Source organism: Lemur catta, chromosome 8, assembly GCF_020740605.2.
Source record: "Lemur catta isolate mLemCat1 chromosome 8, mLemCat1.pri, whole genome shotgun sequence".
Lineage (NCBI taxonomy): Eukaryota > Metazoa > Chordata > Mammalia > Primates > Lemuridae > Lemur > Lemur catta.
Window position 1 is genome coordinate 10,350,513 of NC_059135.1, and position 27,818 is coordinate 10,378,330.

General features: G+C 37.7%; 2 protein-coding genes across 10 annotated transcripts in view; one reads left to right on the forward strand and one right to left on the reverse strand.

Annotated features, from left to right (window-relative positions):
• The first annotated feature begins 1,986 nt into the window (after positions 1-1,986).
• On the forward strand, positions 1,987-14,486 carry TM4SF20 (transmembrane 4 L six family member 20). The gene is made up of 4 exons (XM_045558791.1): positions 1,987-2,214; positions 8,404-8,469; positions 11,743-11,894; positions 13,629-14,486. The coding sequence occupies exons 1-4, from the start codon at positions 2,032-2,034 to the stop codon at positions 13,873-13,875; spliced, it is 648 nt and encodes a 215-aa protein (XP_045414747.1). The 5' UTR covers positions 1,987-2,031; the 3' UTR covers positions 13,876-14,486.
• Positions 14,487-19,915: 5,429 nt separating this feature from the next.
• MFF (mitochondrial fission factor) overlaps positions 19,916-27,818 on the reverse strand; it is a 31,736-nt gene continuing 23,833 nt past the window's right edge. For 8 of the 9 annotated variants that reach the window (XM_045559473.1, XM_045559480.1, XM_045559475.1 and 5 more), the window contains 3 exons: positions 24,322-24,381; positions 21,358-21,442; positions 19,916-20,110 (listed from right to left, as the gene is read on the reverse strand). In XM_045559473.1, coding sequence (XP_045415429.1) covers positions 19,979-20,110; positions 21,358-21,442; positions 24,322-24,381 — 277 coding nt within the window. In that variant the 3' untranslated portion in view covers positions 19,916-19,978. The remainder of the gene's footprint in view (positions 20,111-21,357; positions 21,443-24,321; positions 24,382-27,818) is intronic. The other variant, XM_045559481.1, reaches the window with a different exon arrangement.

Sequence of the window (27,818 nt, forward strand, 5' to 3'; positions counted from 1 at the left end):
CTGGTATATGACAACCATAGATATTCAGGAGAAAGTTTTCCCCATACAATTCAAATGGGATCGCTATCATGGCTATAATGAACTGTCTTGCTCAATATCCATTTAAATATCCCTCTAGTATTTCTATACAGCAAAGGCTGGGATGATTAGAAACTACATTTCCCAGAGTCTTCTGCATCTGGGGTGTGGATATTGCAACAATTAGATCAACGCTCAACGAGTATGGAAGACAGAAATGAGGTAAAGTGTATCTTCTTGCAACTTCGGTCTGTTGCTGCTGACAAGGAGAATGGGGGGCGAGTGCTAGTTTTCTGCAGCAACCAGTGTTCGTGGGTCCAGATGTTCATTTCATGGAAGTTAAGAACCAGTTGCAGCGGCAGCAGCGGTCAAATTCAGTGTTCTAGCATCTAGTCACCAGCCTGGAGGGGGTGGAGGGGTGATGACCACAACGGTGGCAGTGGTTTCCTGGACTATAGCTGTACAGTGTGTGCTTGAATGAATCCTTCCAGAGATGGTTTCCTGATTTCCCTGCCTTTCTGACTACCTTGACTTTCTAGGGACAGCAGCGCCCCCTGGGCAGTAAAGCAGTCATGTCATGTCCTGGGAAGCATTTCTGCAGATGAGCCTAGAGCCTGCACTTCTAGCCTTTCCGGTAATTTTGTACACATGGTTCCCCAATTACATCTCTTCCCACGTAACATAGCTAGAATTTTGATTGTCTGCAACTGGCTGACCCTGGTACAATAAATGCCCTTTCCAACACCTTTTTATGTGAAATGCCAGCCATCCTCCAAAGCTGAGAGGAATCCTGATCCCCAGCTCATCTTGAAAGAATCCTTTCTTTTCCTGAACTCCTAAGCTTTTGCTGTTTTGACATGCCATGTGAGTAGTTATTCATGTACTTTTCTATCCTCCATTTTAGTAACTTTTGGTTTTAGCTCTTTTGGTTACAGAAAAATAGAAATCCACTAAAAGGAGTATAAAGGGATAATTTATTAAAAGAATATGCAGACATGTCACAGAAAACAAACATAGGACCTGCAGTCACTCTTCACAGGGTAGAAATCAAGAAGTAAAAAGCCCTGGGGAAGCCTGGCTCACTGCATTTTTGTACCCTGCCTCTACAATCGCGGAAGCCTGGATTGAGATGCTACCTTGAGCAGAACCCCTTTGTCAATCATGATGGCCAGCAAGCTTAAGCAAGAGCTTTGTATTTTAAAGCCTATCCAAGCTGATAAAGTCTTCTCTTGAAGAGTTCAAAAACCAGGAGAGAGATAATATGGAACCACAGTCTAGAAATGGAAAGTACTGTACATGGCCAAGTGAGTGTTGAAGGTTTGAATAAAATAAGATATGGCAATCTCCCCTCCCATCTCTCTCCTATTGCTACCTTTCAGTCTGGCAGTATTAGTCAAACCTCCCACACGTCTTAGGTGGGCTCTCTCCAAATGGATTAGTTTACAAGACCAAAATAATATGACATCAAAAAATTTGTATTGTGTGCATGTGAACATGCATCATGAAAGTGAACCCTAATATTTTGACTAGGACATTTGCAGCAGAGAAAATACTTTCTCCCAATCTCATACATGTTCGTTTTCTTGTTAAACAATTTTAAAATAAGAAACTTCCATAGCTGATAATAATATAAATAAAACAGGAAAAAATTGTTTCTGTTAACTGAATATTCTTGTTTTTACTTTTCATAAGGCATACCAGTAAAGGAGCATGTTAGAAGAGCTCATTTTAAACCCATCTTTTTTTCATCTGCCCATTTTCATGTGTAAATTTATCTCACAGAAACCACAGAGATTTTTCCGCCTTCCTTTCTTCCTCCTGTTATAATAGAAACTTACTCTTAGTTCCTAGCATAGTCGTCATAATAATGTCCTGCCCTATTGGACTCTGAACTGCTTTCCACAATTCATTTTTATAACTGCTGAACTTTAACCAGAAGGTTGGGATAAAAGGCGAGACAGTGCCACGCAGTCACAATCACACTGACGGGGTTCCTACCTGGACCGGGAGGCCATGACCTGCTGCGAGGGATGGACATCTTGCAACGGGGTCTCCCTGCTGATCCTCCTGATCTTGGGAGTAGCTCTCAATGCGGCGCCTCTGATTTTCAGCTTAGTTGAGGAAGACCAGTTTCCCCAAAATCCCATCTCTTGCTTTGAGTGGTGGTTCCCAGGAATTATAGGAGCAGGTTTGATGGTGAGTAATATTTATTTGACTTGGTTTGGAGAAGGGCCTGACTACTTCACCAAACTCCTAAAGGCTGTCTTGCAGCCTTGCAGTTAGTTACATCTTGGTTTAGGATACAATTAGGAGCAGGGATGATGTATTAATTTATATTGGTCATCAGTGAAGAGTGGCAAATTAAATTATGTGGTACAGGCTAGGGAGCTTGGGCAAAAAAATACTAAATTGACAAAAGTTGGTTGGGTTATTACCTCTCCCATTTCTTCCCATATAGCCTGCTCTTCTAAGCTTTATAGTTAGCACTGGGGACCTTCTGAATTCATTCCCTCGACTTGACTTTGCTCCACACCAGTCTCTAAGTATTTACACGGGATGCAACAGGAGTGGGAAGTTGAGCAACAGGAATGAGAAGAAACCTGCCCGTGCTCCATGAATATCCCGGGTGATAGCTGTGAGGCACGAATGTTGCGTGGCCTGTGGCTGAAGGGAGTTCCCTAAGAGGTAGGGACTTGAAATCCTGGGTCTCCGGCCTCAAGGCCTTTTTGATTCAGCTATTACATAGATCCTAGATCTAGAACATCACTGAGCTTGTTTAATTGTTTGATGATGACTAATCGGTCTGCCTTTGTTGAAATCTGCAGCAGAGCAGTGCCGTGTGGGAACTCCCGAATGTAACTGATCACGAACCACCTGAGGCACTTGTAACAGTTATTTACAGAACTTCTCCTGGGAATTCTGTAGTAGGCCTCGGTAGGACCACTTGTAGAGTGGAATACTGTTTTCAGATCTGGCAGAAGATTTCAGCTATGCTTCTGTTTTCAACATATTATCATGAACAAAGCATTTATCCTGTGGTTTTGTTTCCATGTTCTTAAAATAGTGATGTGGATCTTGAAGTTCATTGAAAACTCAGCATCCAGGAGACTTCTTTTTGTCTATTATACCACTAGGGGTCTAGTCAGTGCCAGAGAAATGAGTGTGTGTGTCTCTGTGTGTGTGTGTGTTTGTGTGACAGCTACAAAGACCAATATTACCAGTGTTTTAGAGATAAGGAAACATGGAGGCGACTTTTAAAGAAATCCAAGGCCGAGTGCAGTAGCTCATGCCTGTAATCCCAGCACTTTGGGAGGCAGAGGTGTGAGGATCAGTTGAGCCTAAGAGTTTAAGATCAGACTGGGCAAGACAGTGAGACTCTGTCTCTACAAAAAATTAGCCAGGTGTGGTGGTGCATGTCTATAGTCCTAGCTACTCTGGAGGCTGAGGCAGGAGGATCACTTGCGCCCAAGATTTCGAGGTAACAGTGCACTGCATTCCAGCCAGGCAATAGAGCAAGAAAAGCAAAAAGAAACTCAGGACATAATTTTTACTTGAATCACCAATTCTTAATGATGATGAAAGAAAGAGAGAAAGAAACAGAGAAAGAAAGACAGAGAAAGAAAGAAAGAAGGAAGGAAGGAAAAGAAAAAACTCAGGACACAGTCTTTATACTTGAGTCATGAATTCTTAATGATGATCAGTTGCTGCTGCTGGTCTTATCCCCAGACTTATACAGAAACACTGTTAGGCCATTATGTATTGAACTCCAGATAGGACTGTGTCCTTTAGCTGGTACACTGAACTTGAGACCACTCTGACATAAGAAAGTCATTTTAGGAAGCATCCTCCAAAGGTGATGGCTTTGTTTCCTTTACCATCACAAGCAACGTCTTCACCTGCTTCACGAAGAAAGAGCTAATTAAAGGAAAGTTTTGAGCTATTTCCTCAAACCGCCATGAAAGTTCTCTTCCAGGCTAAAAGAGAAAAAAACCCATTGCTCAATAAGGAAGCAACTGCAAATCCTCGTGTCTGTTTGCTGCCCTGTAGACGGCTTCTCTCCTTGAGCAGCGTTAAGTCTGCTTTGCATGCGCTAATGTCAGAAGCACGAGGCAGCTGGCTGAGCAGAACTGAATGATGGCAATTTCCATGAAGCTCTTAAAAGTTCCTGACTTAGGACAATCCACTTAGAATAACTCATGTAGCTTTAGATATAAATTCATTCTGCCCCAAACCCCACGAGAATTAAAAAACATTTTTTTGTACTAGCATTAAAGGAGCCTGAGGTGGTGATGGCACACGCCTACATCCCTTGCAGTCTTCATTTTTAGGGAGGTGGAAGTCTTGGTGGAGGGAGAGAAGAGACAAAGACACAGAGACAGACAAAAGGGCAAAATCTTCCGCTTACTGACCACCTGCAAAGTGCCAACTACAGACCAACAAACAGAAGACTAGGAATGTTAACAAGGTCCCATAGTGGGCGAGAAACCCAATTTCAGATTTATCTGACTCCAAAGCTCTGTTTTCCCACCAGTGTTAGTACCATAGTCCTTAACACCTGTCTCAGGCTGCCAGAGGTGGAAAATGCAATCCATAATTTAATTCATAAAGTTAAGTGACCAGGAAACTGAATCATACATAGAAAGGTTATATAAACCTGTGAAATGGTGTCAGGTAATCTGGACTTCCTTGTTCCGCAGCTAAATTTACTTAATCGCCCTCAGTAAATAATGAAACGTATCAATGCCAGGCTCTCTATCACTCAGTATGACAGAATGTCATTAAAGCATCAAACAGCTTTTGAAAAGTTCAATATATAATTTAAAGATAAAGCCTCAAACTCTACACAATGCCCACAAGCAAATGAGTGGGTGGCAGGAGGGCTCAGAATACAAGTGTATTTTCATGATCCTCAGCTGTATAGAGAACGTGGGAGCATACCTTTTCCAAAGGGAATTATGTCCTTTTCAATGTCCGTCAAAATACTGACAAGTTTAAAATATTGAACTCTCAATACACTTGCAAATAGAGAAGAAATCACTGCCTGTGATGAGCACTTCAGACATAACCTGAAATCTTTCCAAACTTGCTGTAGCATTTCAAATTAGTATTGTTCAAAAACAATTATTAGCAGGAAGGCGCTAATAATACAAACTATGGAATTCATTATTGATTACTTCATGAAATATCATCATTTTATGGTTTGTAACTTACCCCAGAGTTCGTGAACCTTTTCATCTTTTGAAACCATGACTCAGAGTAAAAATGTTACATACGTAGTTATCTTTAATCTATTACCTGCTAAATGGAAAAATCAATACAGATTGTTATTTGATTGAGTATTTAAAAAAGCCTCAAATTTTTTCCTTGAAAACTATAAACAGAAAGGACATTTTATTTTCTATGAAGTTAATTGTAAGCCTCATCATAATCATGTTAATTCATTGAGTTCACTTATTATATAAGAGTAGCCAATCAAGGTCAATTATTGAAGTATCAATAGAGAACAAATTATTGAAAGTTAAACAGATTAGAAGATATTATACGTGAGAAACATTTGCAAAATACAGTTTTTATATTTGTGATGAGATACGGCTTTGTGCCTTATGTTTAAGTACTTAGAGAACTCCCAAATGTCCAAATTTTATTACAGAATTTTTAATGGTCTAAAGTTTTTCTTTACTTCATTTGTAAAATCTTATAACTTAATCTGAAAACTTTATAAAAGTATGGGTTTCTGTAAGGAAAAATGAAAAATACTTCTTTTTCTTATAAAAACAAAAGACCAATAAGACTTCTAAGTTTACAAAAACACTTAGGCATTCAACTATGTTTAGGAATTAAAGAGAAAGAGTATTCTCATACTTACTCATTTTGGCAGGAGATGATCTGGAAGATTTATAATTCAGTCACATACACACACACACTCTCTCTCTCTCTCTTTCACATTTTAGGGTCCATCCCAATAAAAAGCCTCTCCAATTTCTAAAGTTCCGAAGGGGCAAAATGGTTGAAATGCAGTGAGTTATCAAATTACCCATAATGGGTGTAACAAAGATGTGTTAACATACCGTAAAGTCAACTCAGTGGTGATTCATACACTGTAAATTATTGCTACTTTATAGAAACCCTTTTGCAAGGGAATCAAGAAAGTAAATATTTAGCATCTCTGAAATAAACTAATCTTCAAGAAAGTTAGCAGAGTTAATTTACACCAATAAGGAAAATGGAGTGATTTATCCATTTAAGTCATTATATAATGTTGGTCTACTTTCTTTTAAAAGATTCATGAATTTTCTAAATCAGGGGTTGGCAAACTTTTTCTGTAAAGAGACAAATAATGAATATTTGAGGCTTTGCAAGCCAGTCTCTTCAACAACTATTCAACTCTACTCTTGGTGTGCAAAAAGTAGCCAAAGACAATATTGAAATGAAGGGGCATGGGTGTGTTCCAATAAAACTTTGTTTACAGAAAGAGAGGTGGTGGGCCATAGTTTGCCAGTTGTTGTTCTAAATGATTTGTTTTGTAAGCTCAGAAGGCCAGTATAGCTTACAACAAAAGAGGCTTAGTGCATGAATGCTAACACCTATTTGGGGGCTAAGATTTCTTTTCCCTTTTGTTTTTTAGAGATAGGTTCACACTCTGCTACCAACCTGGAGCACAGTGGTACAATCATAGCTCACTGTTACCTCGAACTCCTGGGGTCAAGCAATCCTCCTGTCTCAGCCTCCCAAGTAGCTAGGACTATAGTCACGCACCACCATGCCTGGCTAATTTTGTACAGACAGGGTCTTGCTATGTTGCCCAGGCTGGTCTCGAACTCCTAGGCTCATGTGATCCTCCCACCTCGGCCTCTCAAAGTGCTGGGATTACAGGCATGAGCCACCATGCCCAGTCTTTCCTTTCCTTTTTCTTCTGGGCTTTCAGTTATGTCCTGGGGTTGCTGGGCAGCCATATATGTGGCCTCTAAACTATAAGGGTGTTGGCGTTCAAGGAAATGTGTAAGCAAAGCTTGATAACAATACAAAGTGACATGGGGGCAGCACCTGTTCAGATGGGGTGAAGTTTGTTAGGAAAGCTGCCTTGTAAGAGGTGTAAACCTTAAACCTGTCCTGAAAGAACAAAGTAGATGTGGCCAAGGAAAAATGGATCAGAGAAGGAGCAGTTGGGAGAACAATGACATGCCCATGGGAGGTGGTTGGGGATGAGAATGAACAAACTCTAGACAGGAACAGCGGAGAATTGTAACAATCGAGCCAGCGTGGAATAGTGGCTAAGAGTCTGGGGTCTGGAGCCCGAATGCCAAGCTTTGAATCACAACTCTCCCTCTCTCGCAAGTTACTCAGAATTTCTGTGCCTTGGTTTTCTCACGGGTAAAATGGGGGTAATAGTAGCACCCACTTCATAGGATTGTTATGAGGATAGAATAAACTAGAGCACGTACAGCACCTGTGACAGCGCCTCGCATGTGGTTAGAGCTCAGTAAAGTGTTAGGAAACGGGAGCAGAAGGAGAGAGAAAATGACTCGAGGACAGCTGTGCTGAGATGGCAAAAACACTTATGGCTAAAATTTTTCAAGTGGCAAAAAGTAATTTATATTCCACCCTTCAATGACAAAAAACTCCCTCCAGGAAGAATTTCTAGTCATAGCTGTTGAAACCCAAGGCCTGAGAATGTGGAGTAGTTTCTTACAGCCTTCCTCAGCAGTGTGCATTCCCTTAACACGGAGTGCAGTCTACACAAGATTGCTGCACGTCAGTGCCAAGTGAGGCCATCACATACATGGACACAGGGGCAAAAAGGTGAATGTGGAACCAAAAACAGTTCTCAGATATAAGGCTGGGGAAACCAGCGAGGTGACAGGGACGCTGGGAGAAGAGTTATGTGAGGGGGAGGGCATGGTGATGTTCCCAACTGCCAGGCAAACAAAGCCATCAATTTCTTTCTGGAAGTTTGCCAGACTAATTCATACAATTTACGGGAAACTGGATAAGTGGCTGTAGGTTGTAGTAATAAAAACAAAAAAAAAGTGAACTTTGGATGATGTAATCAATTCTTTCAGAAACTTTTTTTTCCAAAATCATGCATAAATAAGTCATCCTAATCTATTTAAAATCCAAGTGTCTCTGCGGATGACTCGGAGTAAACTAAGAATGTAGATGGAAGACTTTAAAACTGCCGGCTTGAATTCCCCCCTGCACCCTTTAATCTTTACAGTTGAGACTGGGATCACAAAGTTCGGAAGACTAAGGATATTGCCAAATTTCCCTTTTGTTCTCTTGAGCCTTGATTTCCCACAACTGGTGGTAAATGGAAGGCAGAGATTACTGCTCCTTCGTCTGATGAGAAGTAATAATACTCATCTTTCCTGTTGATGTAATTTCCAGGTCATTCCAGCAACGATAATGTCCTTGGCAGCGACAAAAAGAGCATGCTGCAACAACAGAGTCGGGGTGAGTACGGAGCGACTGGCTTGGAAGCCTAAGTGCAGAAATACTTATTGACATCTCTGCAAAGCCACCCTGAGTCATCTGCCAAGTCACAATGGGGCTCCACTGGCAGGCCACAGTCTCAGAAACATGCTATTTAGGATGATTATATGGTAACAAGGGAAAGTGAGAAGGGATTTCTTTTTCCCATAAAAATGTAGCGTTGTTGGTTCCTACTATAGTGATCTAAAAATGTAGCTTGGGAGCTAGCCTGCAGTCCTTGCCTCAATCTTCAGTTCACGATCGAAAGGTTTAGAAAGAAAGATTTACTAGTCACATCCAGAGCTGTAATCCATTTCACAGTACTCAAATACTTGTTAGTTTTGTGGTGTGTATAAAACATTTAGGGAAAACGTATTCTCTGTTCTCTCATGCATATGAAAAGACTGGTTTGCTAGGATTGGAATAATTGCCCTTATCTAGTTAAAGGAGATGCCAGTTATTTTTTTTCAAACATTTAATACCTACCTACTATGCATGAAGTTGTAACTAAATTATAAGTAAATGTATATTCGTTAACCTAAGTGTCACTCTGCTCAGAACACTTTCATATAAGCTATCTCATTTAATTCTCTCAAAACCCTTAGGTGGGAAAGAGTGAGATCTATGTTTTATTGACCAAGAAACTGATGCTCAGAGACAGTGAGTACTTTGCCAGTGTGGCACAGTCAGCACGTGGATTTCTGACGAGATCAGGCGCGTTCAGGGTGGATTTCTATGCAAGTCCACCAAACTCCAAAATTTACAGTCTTTACACTCTTTATACCATGAACTTTGCTATTAAGTAACAGTGTGGGCTCTCAGAACTCTTTAAGGAAGGGGTAGATCCCTAACAAGCACAGTAAACACGCCTGACTGAGCCTGAGGTTTTAAAGCAAGGGTTCTCAGACACATGGGAACATTAGAATCATCTGGGGAGGTTTAGAAAATACCAGTGCCATGGTGGCCCCCAGAGATTCTGCATCAGTATTTTCCAAAAGCACCCAGGGTGATTCTAATGCGTTGCCAGGTGTCGGGACCACTGTTTTAAAGAGAATAGATATTTATATCCGTAACAGTTATATTTTTTTAAATTTCCTTTTTTTCTGACATTTGATCTATTTAATCTAGGATTAAAATAATTAATTATTTCTAGCTTATCTTTGTTCTTGACACATTTTAGGTATTCAATAAATATTAGTTTTCCATCTCCTCTCCCTGTCATTTTTCTCTATAAACTGTAATAATTTGGAATTTGACTTGGATCTCTTTTATATTGTTAGAGAGAGAGAGAGGGAGACATCCTGAGATATTTCTAAATCCCTTAACTCAAAAATATCAAAACACTTATATAGGCTTTTCCCTCAAATCATATTTAAGGATCTTTTTTATTTCCTGCACATATTCTTTTCATATTTCTCTTCAATGATCACTTAGGTGTTCTCTCTCCTTTGAGGACACACCGAGGAGGAAGAACCAAGCCACGTTCGTGCTGGGCTTACCTCACTAGGAGGTTTTGCTCCCCCATATCCACCTTGAAAATAATCTAAAGTCCTGCTTCAGCAAAATTACAGATTATTACATGCTGGGGAGCTACAGGAGCTCCTGGAGTGCCAAGGGGGTCCCGCGCTGGTTATTTAATCAGAATGGCCAGTTTATATTGATTAAATGTCATAAAAAAGTTCTTAGCAACTTTTCTCCCTTGTTGGCAGCCATGTGTGTTTAAGTCCTACCTGGTGTCTTCGAAGTCTAGGTAAGACTGAAGCATCATAAAAGTGACAAAGGCTAAATCTTGGGAGGGAGAGAAAGGGGTCACCCAAGGCTCCTTCCCTGTTTTAACGGTTCCTTGCTTCTTCCCCCTTTTCCAGTTCTTGATTTTGTTCCTGAATGCACAATGGTTTTGCTGAATCATTTAAATGAATCCCCACTCTATAGGAAATACAGATGCTCATATCACTTTCTGCAGCCAGACTCCTTTGTAGTGATGAGAAGTCAGAAATAATAGATGATCAAAAAATAAACATAGTGGCACCTCCTGATGAGTACATTGAAGTCCCTTGCATAGGTGACAGCAGTGTGGAAGAATCGGGCTTTGAATTAGACTCCAAACCCATCATTCTGTGCTTTCAGCTGGACGAAGTGTATGTAGTGCAGAGATTAAAACCTGAGTACCAGTCTTTCCCAGCTGTAAGATCCTGACAAGTTTGTCAAACCAAGAAATGCAGTTTTCTCATTCATAAAATGGAAATAATAATAGTATCTGTCTCTCAGAGTTATTGAAAGAATTAAATGAGATAACACATGTGAAGCACAATGTCCCTGAACACAACTATATAGGCAGCCACTTTATTCTGCCTACCACAAAGGTAGGTCTGGAGAACACCACACACACATCCTCTGGGAGCTGCAGTACTATTCTACCAAAGGAAAAGAAGTATCCCCTCACTTCATGTCTACTGACTTTACAGTAATCAGAATCATCATTGATTAACAATGTCGCTGAAGCAACATAAGAACTTACTTTTGGAAAAACATGAGCACTGACTTTTGAACACAGTGGTTCTCAACTGGGGGTGATTTTGGCCACCTGCCCTGGCCCCAAAGGGATATTTGGCAATGTCTGGGGGCAATATTGTCACCACTGGGCTGGGAGTGGGGGAGCGGTGCTATTGGCATCCAGTGGGTAGAGACCAGGGATGCTGCTGAACATCCCGCACAAGAACAGGCCCGAGAGTGAGATACCCCCACGCCAGTTGTGCTGAGGTCGGGAAGTCCTGCTCTGGCTCTGCTCTGTTGACTGGCACGGCAGGGTACCGTTGACTGGCACGGCAGGGTACCGGCCGCCAGACACTTAGAGCATCAGGGCCAAATTTAGACTAAAGATTTGGGAGCCAAGAAACCAGACATCAAAATGTGGGTGGTTAAGATCTAGTCAAGGTTCTTTCAAGTAGGAAGTACACAAAATATGGAGGAGAAACTAGATGAAATGAACAACGCTCAGGATATGAAAGTTGAGATTTTTCAGTCAGTGGCAAGCTCGTCCAGCTTTTAGTGAGTGTGATCACATGGCAGACTTGGCCCTCTGCCTTCTTTTATAATTCACACTTAATCAAACTGTGATCTTATTATGATCTAGGACTCTGGGGTGACTGGAGAACGGCAGCAGTTGATGTAAAAAGACGGCATATGCTGGTGAAACTTGCAACAGACCAAGAACAGGCAATAACAATGTGCACATGGCTCTATTTTATTTTTCAGATGTTTCTTTCATCGTTCTTCAATGTAATCACAGTCCTTGGTGCTGTGTATTGCATTTGGGTGTCTTTCCAGGCTCTCTTAGAAGGTCCTCTTGTGTGTAACTCTAAACGCAACAGTACTGTCAACTGTGAATTTTCATTCAAAAACTTAAGGTAAGTAACCTGATTTTCACTGTCTTACCATCTTACAGAGATGCAGCTAGTTAGACGAGAATAGCACAGTGCTGAAACAATGCCTCGTTTTTCTTTTGATGCAACTACTGGGACAAACAGATTCTTAGGGATTTAGCACATTAATCCAATTTGCATAATCTTAATCTCATACAGAAATGGAAGAATCGCTGCTTTTAGAATGCCCTGGGTATGGTCTTGTCTAAAAGGACTAGTTGATCTCAAATGGCTTATGCCTGTCTTTTGAAAAATCTATGGTTACATACGTGTATGTATGTAAAAAAATTTCTGGAAATATACAACAGGAACTTAACTTTCATTCTTTAAGAATGGTAAGGGGGGATTCCCTGGGGGAGTGAAGGAAACATTTACTTTCTATACTTTTGAATTAATTAAATTTGTAAACCATGAGCACATATTACATGTATAATTTTTTAAATTTAATAAAAACACAATAAATAAAATGTAGAGCCTTCCCTGTAGGCCCTAAATGAAATAAAGCAGCTAATAGATTCACACTGACCTTACTGTAGGCACGGGAATGAATCAACATTTTAAGTCATGTAATAAATAATACTGAAGAGTTACATGTAAATGGCTCATTTTCATCTTTTAAGATACTTCTGCGACTAAATCTAGGCACAGTTTGTAAAAACTGGAAGAAAAACAATCCAATGCATCAGCTATCGGTATAGCTGTCCAGTTGGTAAATAAGCAGAATTTACTTTTGTCATTACATAAAAAATTGTTTCTCCCCTTTCCCTTACCTTGCTACATTAAAAAAGTCTCTCAAAATTTGCATAGCACAGTTGTTTTGAATCAAAACCCAAAGAAATTCCCCCTGCTAATAGATTTGAAGTAGATTAGAGATTTCTACCACAGATGCTATACACATTCGATCCTCAGGAAAGACAATAGCCCATAATGTACTGGGCGCTCAGAAAATTCCCAGTCTAGTTGGGGAGATGGACTATGCCAGCAAACAGTTACAACAGAGTGATCCTGTGCTTGCTGCAAACTTCACAAAGCAGACGCATAGTCCATGTGCTGAAAATACTGTTGTTTTCTCCTATGTTGAACGTCAGCTATTGGTATTCAGAAGTGCAAACTCCCTAAGAACACTTCATCCTTACTCTGTAATAAACTAAAGAAAAATCATCTTGAGATAGATGTGTTAGGGCTGAAAGTTTCTCATTTTCCATAGCCCTGTTAGAACAGGCACAAATCACTTTAAGCAGACGGATTTAAAATGTCTTCTGTGAGCAAAGGGTGGTTTTAGAGTAGATGCAACACTGCAGTTCTGCAGTTCTACAGTAGGAACTGAGCTCCTTTAAAGGAGTCGAGGGGGATCCTCTATTTTGTTTCCGTATCTTTAGCCAATAGAAGAGTGCCTGCATAAACAGGCCCAGCCACACAGAACTATTGATATCCAATCCTTTATGACATATAATAACAGCAATTTCATATGGTTCATCCTAAGAGTAGATGTACTATAGAAATGCTTGTTAAATAATGGGATATGTAATGAATACAAGTTTTATCGCTATGAGGGTGTACGGACACATGCTTAGAAACCCTGTCTTAGCGATAGTTTCTGGGCACAGTATTTCAAAAATGCATTCTGTCTTACTAGTTCCTTCCTGGGCACAATGCTGCATTCCTTTGTTCAGTGACACACCTGAATACCTTATTTTTATCTTTTCTCCTGTTTTCCAGTGCCATTCATCAAGAATCCTTCGATCTGGAGTGGTATCTCAATAACTCCTGTGTTACTCAAGTTCTTAGCAGTCTCAATAACCCCACCAGCAGCGACACCGTGACCCAACATATAATTATTCACTTCTCAGTATTTTTAGGTCTATTGCTTGTTGGAATCCTTGAGGTCCTGTTTGGGCTCAGTCAGATCATCATTGGTTTCCTTGGCTGTCTGTGTGGAGTCTCTAAGCAAAGTCGAATTGTGTAGTTTAATGGGAATAAAATGGAAGTACCAGTAGTTTGAATAATTTAAGAATTAAATTTCAAATACACTCTTCCAGAAGTTCAATAATGGAACATATCTAGAAAGCTGTATGAGTTCTTTTAGTCCAAAAAGTTGTTTTCAAAGTCAACAAAGTTGAGGTGATTAAAAAAAAAAAAAGACCACCACCAACCTTTCACAGGGAAAGCATGTTGTAAATGCATAACACTTTCATTCAGAAAGGAAATTGACTTTGGGCACAGGCGGAGAGAAGTTTTCAATTAGTTTTGTATCTTTCCATTCTGTGCTATTTGAATTTTCTACCTCTATATTCTTGTGTGTGTGGAGAGAGGGAAAAAGGAGATGGGGAGGATGAAGGAAGGAGGATGAGGAACAGAAGTCATCCTGGAAATCCAAGTATGGAGCTTCGTTTTGTATTTCTTTATACTTAAAAAGAAGAAAAAAGAAGAAATATATAACTTGAATGTAATTAAGTCTTTAGACCTATTTCCCAGCTGGAAACAGACAAATCCCAAAGGTGGTACAGCAAACAAAGAATGGCCCTGTTTTCAATCAAAAAAAAAAAAAAGAAAAAAGAAAGAAAAAAGAAAAAAAAAGGTGGGCCTGTAATCCCAGAACTTTGGAAGGCCAAGGTGGGAGAACTGCTTGAGTCTAGGAGTTCAAGATCCCTTCTCTACAAAAAATAAGAGAAAAGATTAGCTGGGCATGGTGGCACAGGCCTATAGTCCCAGCTACTCAGGAGGTTGAGACAGGAGGATTGCTTGAGCCCAGGAGTTCAAGGCTATAGTGATCTATGTTTACACTAATGCACTCCCCAGCCTGGGTGATGGAGGGAGACCCTCATCTCTTAAAAACAAACAAACAAAAAAGCCCAAAAAACAGTGGGATGGGTTGAGCGAGGGAACTGTTCTAGATTAAGAGAACAAAGACATGTTTCAACTAAGAGCATTATGTGAACTTTATTAGGGATAATTGGGAGAAATAAGTGGAAGAATTGAGTTAGATGATATTTAGCAATTATTAATTTTGGTAAGTCTGATAATGGTTTTTATGATTATATAAGTTGAATATCCCTTACCTGAAATGATTGGGACCAGAAGTGTTCAGGGTTTTGGATTTGGGAATATTTGCATATGCACAAGATTTCTTGAGTAAGGAACCCAAGTCTAAGCACAAAATTCATTTATGTTTCCTATATACCTTATATATGTAGCCTGAAGGTAATTTCATACAATATTTTTAATAATTTTGTGCATGAAACAAAGTTTTCAGTGCATTTTGACCTGTCACATGAGGGGAGGTATGGAATTTTCTACTTGTGGTGTTATGTTGTTGCTCAAAAAGTTTCAGATTTTGGAGCATTTCAGATGGAGTATTTTGGATTTTCATGTTAGGGATGCTCAACATGTATAAGGAAATGTCCTTATTTATTTGTTTTAGAAATGTGAACTTATATGTTTAGTGGCAAAATGTCATGTTTTTAAAATATGGCTGAAAAAATAAAGCAATGGAAAAATGTTTATTGTTATGTTTAGGTGGCAGGTACGGGGTAATTCATTATACTCTTCTATTTTCCTATGTTTACCTTTTTTATTATAATAATTAAAAAGCAATACCTAGAAAAAAACAGTCTTTCAGAAGTTGGTTTCTATATATGCCAATCTTTAAAAGACAGGATAGCAAAATAATTTGCCATATTAAAATGCTACAAAATAGACAAAACTAAGAATCTACAATCTTCTGAATGCTATCATTCCTGCATTTTATTTCAATTTTTTTTTATGTTCACTGGGCTTAAGGTTCTAGAAATAATTTATAATACCTGAATTATAGCTGCCCAAATAAATTAGTAACACTGAAGAACTATACGCTTTTTTTTCTGAACCCATTTGCTATACAAAGACCTTCTCCCTACACTCCTACAAATACTTATGTATCCTTAAGGCCTAGCTTAAATATCTCCTACTTGAGGAAGGCTTCCCAATGTGCATGATTCCAATAAACTAAGTTAGCACTTACCAAATCCACTATTAACATACCTGTCACAATGTGTGTTTTTGCACGTCTGTCACAATGGAACTTGAAGAGAACAGAAACCATGTCCTTCTTACCCATTTATTCATTAGCCCTTTTCTGTGTCGGGTACTTAGCAAGGCCTCTCCTCTCCCCAGCCCCCACGCCCCACCCTGCCTTATCTCTGGCTGAGTCCCCTTCATCCTTCAGACTTCAGCACAAATGCCACTTTTTCTGAGAGGCCATCCCTAACTGCCTACTGAAATGTAGGTTTCCCTTTACTCTCTCCTTTAGCACACTCTCATTTACAGCACTTACCACCACGGCAAAGGCACTTGCATTTGTGCTTGCTTCACAAATTTCACTGTGCCCCATAAGATCATAAGCTCCCTGGGTACAGGGACACGTTTCCTGTATTCAGTTCTGGTACAATCAGTACCTAGGATAGTGCCTAGGACAAAGTAGGGCCATTATAAGTATTAATATTTAGTTGAATGAATTAATGAATCCTATCTTCAGGACCCAGCTTTAGAGAAGACTCAATGCTTATTAAATGAATGTCAAACTGCTAATAGTCATGAAATTAAAACACAGGTAAAATGACTGTGACAGCTCACTGTATTCAAATGAACAAGGGTCAGTGATGTTGCTTATAATTTTCTCAATCTCACTCCACGCTGGAAGTGGGAGAGAGATGATTCCAGTTCTCTACTGGGTCAGGAAAGACTTAAGCCACCCATTTCAGAGGGCAAAAGAAAGGGCAGATGGATGGATGGATGGCAGTAGCACAGTCAGCTGAAAAAGCTAGTAAGTTATTTCTTCACTATTTCAGTCTTCCAGAAACTGTTACCATGGATTAAATGTCTAAAGCCTACGGGCCACCTGAGGTTATTGTCCTTTGGGGGCATGCCATCTCGGGTCTGGTACCTAAACTTGCAAATGCACATCTGTACATATAAGAGTGTGCACACCCCCACCCCCCATACACAAAATGCACCTAGTCATTTGCCAAACTCACTGCTTTTTAACTTTCACTTGTATCCTCAAATTCAATCTCATTTTAGAATCTTTATACTTGTATTTTTTACTGTATCTGCCATCTAAAATGCTCCATCCTCTCCCCGTCTTTCAGCATGTATCTCAAGTTTCTCAAAGTTCTGTTTCTATAACCCTCTAATTCTTTAATAAGCCTTACCACTACCCTGCCCCCCTCCCCATTAATCTGTCAGTTCCTTAAGAGCAGGGTTTGTGGTGTATCTTCTGTAACTGCTTGGTCCTTAGATCAGTGTGTGCACATGGAAGTCTCTTTGAGATGATATTACAAGTAAAAGAATATTTATGATAAATTAAACATTTCGGAACTTGAAGCCCAGGAAAACAATTAAATTTCAATGTCAAATACAGGGTGGGTATCCCAAACCTGGAAATCCAAAATCCAAAATGCTCTGAAATCCAAAAATTTTTGAATACCAACAAGACACTAGTGGGAAATTCCACACTTGATCATATAATGGGTCGCAGTGAAAACACAGGTGCACAACAGTTTATTCAGCATCCCCAAGAGAAAAAAGACCCTCTCAGCCCCCTTCAGCTGTGATACATCTTTTTCACACATGCACAGATCCACCCCCCCCACCCCCGCAAGCATACCCACAAAGCGTAATAAAATAGCGTATGTTGCAGGCCAGAATGATAGCATTCAGAAGATTGTAGATTCTTGGTTTTGTCTATTTTATAGCATTTTAATATGGCAAATTGTTTTGCTATCCTGTCTTTTACAGAGTGGCATATATAGAAACCAACTTTTGAAAGACTGGTTTCATAAAATTATTGTACCTCAAAGTGTAAACAACCTACAAATGCTTCAACAAGTATTCGTAGAAGTGTGTGTGTGTATGTGTGGGGGGGACTTCTGAAAGTTCTTCCAAAAAGTTCTAAAAGTAGTATAACAATAATATATTTGCTATACTTAGTTGGCTCCCAACTGTATCCATTTCTCCCTCTATTCCCTGTACCTGGTATCTTTCTCTTCATTCTCTGTTTGTTGAAATCCTATATATATTTCAAGGTTCAACTAAAATACCTCTCTAATCTAAGAAGTATTTCCTGATTATCCTAATCAGGAATGAATTTGTCCCTCTTAATTCTAAAACATTTTTTATAGTGATTAACAACTTTTACGGGAGGTAGACTGGCATAACAGAGAAAACTTGATTCTGGAGTTAGAGAGATTCAAGTTCTTCTACTTTTAGATATATGACAAGGTCAGGAAAGGCAGGTTTCTTTGTTGTTCCCTTTTGCATGGTAAGCAGGGCTCTCACTCACCCTTTCAGCAAAGGAGCAGTCCTGGCTTCAATCCCTGGCTTCAATCGTAAGTCTCCTGTCACAGTCAGTGCCTGTCCAAGGGAGGGAATTCTATCTTCTACCCCTTGCACGACCACCAAGGGAGAAGGCTCCAAGCCTCTAGTGTTTGGTAAGAATCATCAGGGAGAAAAAAGAGCTTTTGCCCTTCTCTCCCCAAATTCCTACTTTTATTTATTTATTTTTTCCTTTGTGAAATCCTTTTCATGCCTGTTCAGCAAAAGACATGCTACTTTTATCCATCATTTTTATTATTTTTGTGGTTTCAACTGGGAGGATCACTTACAGAAATTACCTTGTAATATATATAAAGCTAGAATTAATATAATTGCATCATTACCAAAAGTCACAAGACATTCACGGGCAAAAAAAAAAAAAATTGTCATCAAACTCATAATAAACCTAAGTACAGAGAAGAATCTTCCTCCTAATAGTTTTTGGAGGCATGAGGGATAAGCAAGAAAAGAAGCATTGAATCTACCTATATCTGAGTACCTGAAGAATTTTCTCAACTGCCTTTCCCACAACTCAGTGCCTTGGAAGAAAGATAATGAAGATGTGTGGAGAATATTGCATCTAACTTAATTCTACCCATTTCTAAACCACAAAAGGGAAAATAAAAATTTTGAGAACTAAAGGTTCCCAGGACTTGGTTTCATTGGTGAGTTTAATTCTCCTGAGATTTAGTATAATTAGCAAGTAAATACAACAATGGAAAAGTATATCCAAATCAAAGTATTTTAATCTGAACCACTTTATAGATACTATCAATTTGAAAAACACCTACAATGCAACCAGTGCCCACCACTACCAGGATGAAGATCGAAAAGGAAGTACAGTAGGCTCTTGCTAACTGCATTCATTACTTTACTTCCTCCTGAGACAGAAAGACTCATGTAAGGTAATATGATATGAAATTTAGCTCATCACATGATAGGATGAAATAAAATCTTTCAATAGACAAATATTGCTTTGGTTGACAGTTTATTAAATACACTACATTTGTACCTTATTCTGTAGTTTCTTTAAATCATTCACACATGGACTTAGTAAAAATGTACTTTATAGAAAACCATCCGCAAAACTAAAATGAAAATAAGAATGAAAATTCTGCACACATGTTAGATAAACTGCTGAAATGTTAGAAATTATTTTAATTTAATCTGTACAGGTGCTTAATGAAGGCAATCATGAAACATTAGGTGGTTTAATTTTCTTAAATCTGGCACCAGACCAAGACTTCAAAAGTGTTAATGTTGAAATACGGATGCAAACATGTCTATTAACAAAACTGTTTAATCTAATAGTGCTTGAGAAACAAAACAATATTGTTTTTCTTTTACAGATATTTTTCTAAATCCATTCTCTATACACTCTCGCCCATTCAGAATTAGTTGTGCAGACTGATGAAGCAAAAACTCAATTTCTTAAAAAACAAACAAACAGAAAAACCTAGAGCCTATTTACAAAACATGCAAAAGGAGAATCTGAAGTAGGAATTACTGCAGAACTGGTTAAAAGTGAATACAGCTGAGTGACAGAACATACCTTTACTTCTACAAATATAGGTCCTTCCCCCCCATTTTCTGGAAGAAATACATTTTCAGGGCATGGACTATAAAACGGCATACAATGCAAAGACAGAAACAAAGAAGTTTGCAAATCTTTTATATTTCCGCTGTTGAGACAATATTTTTGTGAGCTAAGGTTACCTTTAGCGGCGAAACCAGAGCCAGCTATTAAGCAGCCAGAATGCTACAGTAATTGAATACATGACCATTTCTCTTTTAGCACGTTCTTTGTTCTCCTCTTCTAGAAGTTGTAGACGTCTATTTAGTTTGATTATCTAAGTGAAAAACAAACAAAAACAAAAAAATACAAAACAGAAGCTTTAATGCATAGAGTAACTGGATTCTTATAAAATAGTATAATTTGTCAAAAGAATTATTACAAACATGTAAAGTTTCATCATTTGTAGCAAAATAAACACAACTACATATAGAAAAAAATGTTATTCATGACAGCTTAAATTCACCCCTTTCCCTTCTTCAAATTTCTGAGTGAGAAAGGGTCTATTTCCTCCTTGCTCGATCAGACAGGGAGGGGAAAACTGTTAAACACACACTGCTATTCTGGTAGGAAAGAATAAGCACACATCTAGGCGGGCTTACCACAGCAGGAAGAACACAGGACTCCTGCCCCTTTCTATGCCTCTTCTATGAGCTTCTTGTCACTCAGCCTCTCAGTTATTCATCTTTAACCTGGTATAACTGCCTTCTCTGTCCACCTCTCTGAGTTACTGAGAGGGTCCCATAAAATAACCTATTATAGTGGGTCTTATGATAAGTCACCCAGACCCTTCAGGTCTCAAAGGCCAATTCCCCAGGTGCTAGAAATACTGCTGGCTGACAGCACCATCCTCAGCTCTCTTGGTCTTGACTGTGAATAGCCCTGAGCTGAACAACTGCTGCCTAAGCTCATGCTCCCTTACTGATTTTTACTTAAAAATACTTTATTTCATCCAATTTCCCTCTACATCTACTTGGCACAGACACAGTGAGAACACCAAATATGCCTTCCCCACATGTGTGTATGTCTGTGTGATTCTAGACTCTGTCGAAGTACAAATTAAAAATACGCATAAGCAAAACTGCAGGCCCAAAACAGCACTTATCACAGAATACAAGAAATATGTATGTAGAGATCCTGTGCAAACTGAAAGCAGTGGTTTCCAAAATAGAGTTATTAAACATAGTAACAAAGGTCCCCAAAGTGATTACTCTACACATCAAAAGCCAAACAAGCAATTTATAGCTGTACTAGTTTACTAAAATATCAAGATTTTTTTATCAGCCAGAATTATATCAGTCTATTTTGGTAATACTGTTTTATGGTGATCAAAACATGTAAATGGTAGTTTACTATATCTTGAATCAAAATAAGAAAATAAATTATGGCTTACTAAATAGGTTGATAGATAATATATTCCTATCCATAGTGTCCACCGGAAAGAAAATGATAAAATGTTGGGAACTATCACTTTAAAATATTATGTATCATTTAGGATTGTATCTTATTTGGTACATTAAATACCTGTCGTCTTAATGAAGCCGCATCTACTACAGTCATGTCATCTGACGTTCCTTCAATTGTTGCATCTATACCTGAAATGCCATACCTAGCAAATAAGAGATAAAAGTACAAGTGAGTATTTAAATAGAACTAAGAGTAACTGGCAAGTCATATAATGTGTAACATTCAAGTAAGTATTCAGAAGACTGGTATTTAAAACAATGTAAATTACCAAAATATTTTAGCACCTGGTTTGATACTAATACAGGAAAGAAAAAGCTTAACAGGAGAACTATACACAATATTGGAAAACTGTACTGAAACTTGGAGAACGAGAAAAAACCCTGACTAATGATACAAATAGATACTTTTCAAGCCAGAGGGACTGGCAACACTAAAGAAGATCCCTGGCTGAAAAGGTTTGAGAGCTGTCACTCTAAGATATAACTAAATACAATTCTTATACAAACTATATCCATATGTAGTTCTATAGGCAGAGACTCACTGGAAGGGAATACAAAGTAGACTAAAAAAAAAAAGAAAAACTCAACAAAACCCATCATGTTTTATTTCTCCTCCTCTTCTCATTGCCCTTTGCCTTGCCATTTCTACTCTTTACTTCTTATTTCCAATTACTTACTCTCTCCTGAATTCTCCTGCAGAAGCAATTATAAAATCTCCTGAATATGTCTTGCCACTACACTTCGATCCAGAATTGGCTCGATAATAAACAAGAGGCTGTGTATAAAATAATAATACTGAAAAACCACTATGACAAAATCCAGAGACAGCACATAAAAAGGTACTTTTTGTTTAAATGCAGTTACTTCTAAAGGGGCATTGATTTTTAAACAAATGACAATAAACTTCTGAAAAACAAAAAATGCCATTCTTCTCCTTTGCCTGGATTTCCATGTTTTAAAATTTATTTCAATTAATAGAGTTATTAAGATACAATTTATATACTACACAATTCACCTTACCTGTATATCTATTTTATACCCTATATGGTTATTTCAGTAAATAGCATAGTAACACTTCTGAGTGAGCAGAATATAAACAAAGTGAATTAAAAGTTACTCCTACGTAATCCAAAGAGTTGGCCCATGGGTCATCTATTCTAACATTTTCAGCAAGCCCCCATTACAAAAAGCACATTATCACACAAAGGGATATGAAGAATTATACTTTGTATCTGGACATGTTAAAGACAAATCTATTCAGAAAATTCTTCTGTTTCAAATACTATTAAAAGTAATCCAAAACACTTTACTAAATTATGCAAAACAGAATTTAAACAATGTATAGAATGTACTGACTCTAGATAATCTACAACAATCTCTTAATATTCCTTTTATAGGTGAAATTAACTTGCTTTCTCATTAATTGCCCTGTCTTCATGAGAACAGAGGAAATATCCTGGAATACTGAGGGTAATCTCATTATTTAGAAAAGTAAACTTCTAACTTAGTAGATGGTGGAACTTTGGGTTTACAAACATCTGAGTTATTATTCTTTTGAACATTAAAAAAGAATTGCTAAATGATTAGTGGAAAAAATAAGGGTTGAAGATTCCTCTTTTCAACTTCAAAATAAAACTCTTCTATTTCCCCGAGTTCACATAAGAAAAGAATAATTGGGGAGTTGGGGGTGGGGGAGCAGAGGGAACAACAGAAGCAAGTGACTCAAAGGTAAAAGGGCCTGAACTGAACATAAAGAATGAAATACAAAATGAAAGGGATTACTCACAATTTAAATCCAGAATTAACTAAAGTTGTAGATATCTTTAAAGGAAATCTTCATTTGCAAAGAAATCTAAGGATATGGCAAAAGAGTTTGCCTATGTCATTCAATTTAAAACAAAAATATATTATTAATACTTCACAGTGTGTTTTAAACTAAAACCTGTAGTTATCTGAACTAAAAACTCTTTAAGAATGGCTAAGTGAAACCACTGGCTGATAATACTTTCACAAAAGAAAAGGATCACAAACTTAAAGAAAAATACAATGGAAAACTACACTAGACTGAATTAAGATTGTAAAAAGAAACAAGTCAGCAGAGTGATAAGGGACCACTACAGGCACACTTTTTAATTCCTCCAACATGAATTCCATATTAATGAGAAACTGATGTTTTCTCCTTTCTACTGCTTAAATAAATGTGCCAGCTTCTTCTAATCATAGAAATAACACTGCTGGTTTTAAATCTACTGCTATAGATAAACTTAAACAAAACTGGGCTCTGAAAAAATTACAGTAATAGTATCTATGAATACCAATCAGCTTTAGCTTTTGTTTTTCCAGAAGGTGGGAAAACTAAATGAGGATTTTGGCACTTGGGAACTGTAAGTATTTGTACATGCCATTCTGTATGCCCTTTTCCATGACAGGAAGAAATAATTACTCAGGCTAAGCATGTCTGAAAGTGCGAAAGGGGCAAAATTAAGAGAGAAAGGCTTAAATTAGCAGATGATAAAAACGCTTAAAACTAAATTCCCTTTCTAAATGTTCAACTTTCCTAATTGTTGGGTTGTCAATGCTGATTTCTCCCAATTTAAGATGATGCCTTACAGACAGGTTTATCCACACACTGAAAGTGACATTACTGATAATTAACAACTAAAAAGGAAATGCTGGACGGAACCCAGGCAACAATTAAAAATGATATATATAACAACAAAATTTAAGATTATTTTTTGGTGTCTTAGCATGATCTCCTATAAGCTATTAAAACTGCATTTAAATAAAATACCTCAAATCATCATACCATGTCGTAATTATTAAACATTTTTCCTCCTACTCTGCCAAATGTCATGATTAATTAGACTCATTATTCTTAGAAAGAGGCAGAATGTACTCATCAAGAAAAGCTATAGAAGTTCAAGCTATAACATAAAAGCATGGCTACTACATATATTATGTTCTACAAAATACAAATTTTGTCAACCATTTACCCTGGTAATTACAAAGTCTCAAAATTTACCTGACGTTGTCATGATGAGGATTAGAAGTGGCGGCAGCAGACCCACCACGCAACACAGGTCTAAGGCAGGTTTTTGAAGGCACAAGACAGAATCAGGAAACAGAGAGGTAATAAAATAAAAGCAAAAAGAAGACAAATAAATGTCAAATAGGATTATATTGTATGTTTCAATACAATATAATATCTAATACTTTAAAAATCTTTGTCTCCTATGTCCTCCATTTTATGATTTTCAAAACTTTAACATTTTACAGTTGATTAAAAAAACAAAGGGAATCTATATTTATGTGACAAAACAGCACCAATACATAAAATAATTATTTTTGGTGCTTATACCTTAATTTATGAAATTTAGAGGACAATTCTGTTTAAAAAGTGTAATTCCTCTCGACTAGTTGGAAAAACAAAATCACTATCAACTTTAAAAGCATGTAAGAACTGGTTAGTTGCACCTGCACGGTCATGGTTGCTCATCTGACAACAGCTCTACCTCAAAAACTAAAAATTTAACAACGTTCCGTTTCTCAAAATCCCTGCCCTCTCACCTCATTACTTCTGATTAGTGCGTGATGTCTCAATGTAGCTGAGTCTCATTCAAACTCTCAGCTCTCCAAAGCAAAAATACAAGCCTCAGTTCTGAAGCTGAGAAGATGAGAGGACATGCTACAGCAAATGACAGGAAGTGCAATAAAAAATCTGAGTCTGATCTTGAGACAACCAGGAGTGACATATAGTGCTGCTGGAAATGAGGACTAAGATGCTCCGGAAAACTGTGTGGGGATTTCACTCAGTACATACTTTGGTTCTAGAGAACAAGTAGTTCAGTTATCTACTTAGATAAGGAGTAACCTTTCCAATAAATTTTATTTTTCAAAATCAGAAAACAAAAGCTCCATGCGTTCACTGGTCAATCCTCACCCAAAATAATTGGCAATATTTACTAACCAAAAAAAGGATATTGGGTTATAGGATCCATATAGGGATTTTAAGAATTATTAAATCCTATTTTTTCAATGTCTAATTCTCTAAGTAAATGATCTGGTTTTGCCTGAATTTATGTATCAAGGCAATATTTAGTTACAGCAAATGGTAAATGCCAAATGCACTATTTGTTTCTGTAAGTTGGCACAGCTGTAGAATTCTGACTTTAATTCAAATCACTATTTTCTGACAACTCAACTTATATAAGAAAACTTTAATGTTTAGCTTCCATATGTCCCAAAGGTGCTACTGGTACTTAAAAGAAATTTCTGAAGCCTAGAGGATAAGGGATTCGGAGGCTTTTGGGAAAGACATGTTTGACTTTTATTTTGTTGACTAAAGGACACTGAGAAATCACATATGCTTGAGATGGGTTTTAAACTCATCCCATCCTACTAACATATTTACTCTGTGGTATCAGGAAATCTTACTTAACTACAATCCTAAATCATACTAATTTGAAAATGGTTAACTAAATGAAGCCACTGTTGTATGCTCCCTAAAACTTTTTTTAAAAAATGCATACTAATATGTTTAAATGGATCTGCCATATTCAACACATTCCACCACAGAGATTTCCCTTTTATAATGCAGAGCCAGAAAATAATACAGTTACCTTTCACAATGTATTTCATTTTGTCTTCTCACACTGGCAATTGACACACATAATATGAAAGTAAATTAGACAGGTATTTGGCAAAGTTAGAAACTTCATTCAAGTACCACTTTCTACCGTAAGTCTGATTTAATACATATAAGAAGCCTTTCCAACAGTGTGCTTTGTAGAGTGGCAAAGAGAAGGAAATCCAAGGCTATCAAGTTCCAGCATTAACTTGTATACTGACATTTTTGAGTAACTATATGCTCTAACTTAACTGAATATGTGTTTCTTTGCTACAAAAAATATAAACTGCTATAATAAATAAACAGTTTGAGGGACCAGGAATTCACATTTGTTTAAAAGAAAAATTCCAAATATTGTATCAACTGCAACTTTACATTTCTCTGTCTTCCAAGTTATGTATTTATAGGGATACTTGCCCCAATTATAAATTATTCACACACTGGTTTCTTATTCTATTCACTCAAAGTTAGTACAATCTGCCACAGAAAAATTGTATAAAAAAAATCAAGCCCCTCCTAAAAATAAAACTTAAGCACAACTCATCTATCGATATTTAAATAATGCTATTACATAGGAACTAAGTTTCTTTTTTATTTTTGTTTTTTATTAGAGATGGGTCTCACATGCTGTTCAGACTGGAGTGCAGTGGCTCTTCATCAGTGTCACCATAGTGCACTGCAGCCTTGAAATCCTGGCTTCAAGAGCTCCTCCTACCTCAGCCCCCAAGTAGCTGGGACTGAAACTGCATGCCACCATGCCTAGCTTCTTTTTTAAAAATATTAATATTTTACATTGGAGAATGAGATACATAGCTATGACAGATGTAGGAAGACACAGGCATCTCCTAACCAGCAAAGGACCAAACTGTAATAGCATTTTAAATCTCACTGTCACTGACCAAAGAACATACCTGGTGCTCATCCCAGATGTTTTGGTAAATTTTCAATATATTAATTTTCCAAATGTATATAGCACTAACCTGTGTAAATAAACTCCTAATGTGTACTTAGGATTTAACTTGGTTTTCATGTTGAGCTTGATTTAGACTAGATCATCTAAATTCTCATAAGAAAAAAAATATATGGTACATAAACTTCCTGACAGTGTCCTTAAATGTGTAAACTAAAAATAGTTCTTTTCTCAAACAACTGTGAATATGCATTATTTTATGACAATAAAACAAGCAGAAAGCTTTTGTGTCTTTCTTTCTGCTAAAGAGTTCTAGCTTAAATTACCTATACCTTTATGTGATGGCACAAGACAAAAGATAAGATATTGCATTAGCATTAACAGCCAAAGGTAATAGAAAGGAAAAAAAATGATGTACAGAGCAAGGAACATAAAAGCATTTAAAAACTTTATAAGCAGCATTATTTTATAATCATGCACTAGAACATTATCCAAATTTCACATTCCTTTTTTTTTTTTTTTTTTCCCTTGCCCAGGCTAGAGTGCAGTGGCATTATCATAGCTCACTGCAACCTCCAACTCCTGGGCTCAAGTGATCCTTCTGCCCCAGCCTCCCAAGTAGCTGGGACTACAGGTGCGCACCACCACACCCAGCTAATTTTTTTTCTATCTTTAGTAGAGACAGGGTCTCCCTCTTGCTCAGGTTGGTCTCGAACTCCTCAAGCAATCCTCCCACCTACATTCTTATTTCTTATATCTGAAAAGCCGGACACTACTAAACATAGTAGAAACAAAAACTGATTGGGCACTTAAAATTCTGATCAAATCCTGTTCAACATTTAGATCATATGAGATGTGAATACAACTTTTAAAAAAGAAACCCCTTTCAATGATGAAAGCATCAATAAGATGGATGAGAATCTAACCCTCCAGGCTCCAAGGTAGCAACTAATGGTACAGATCCAGGTGCAAAGCATTATTA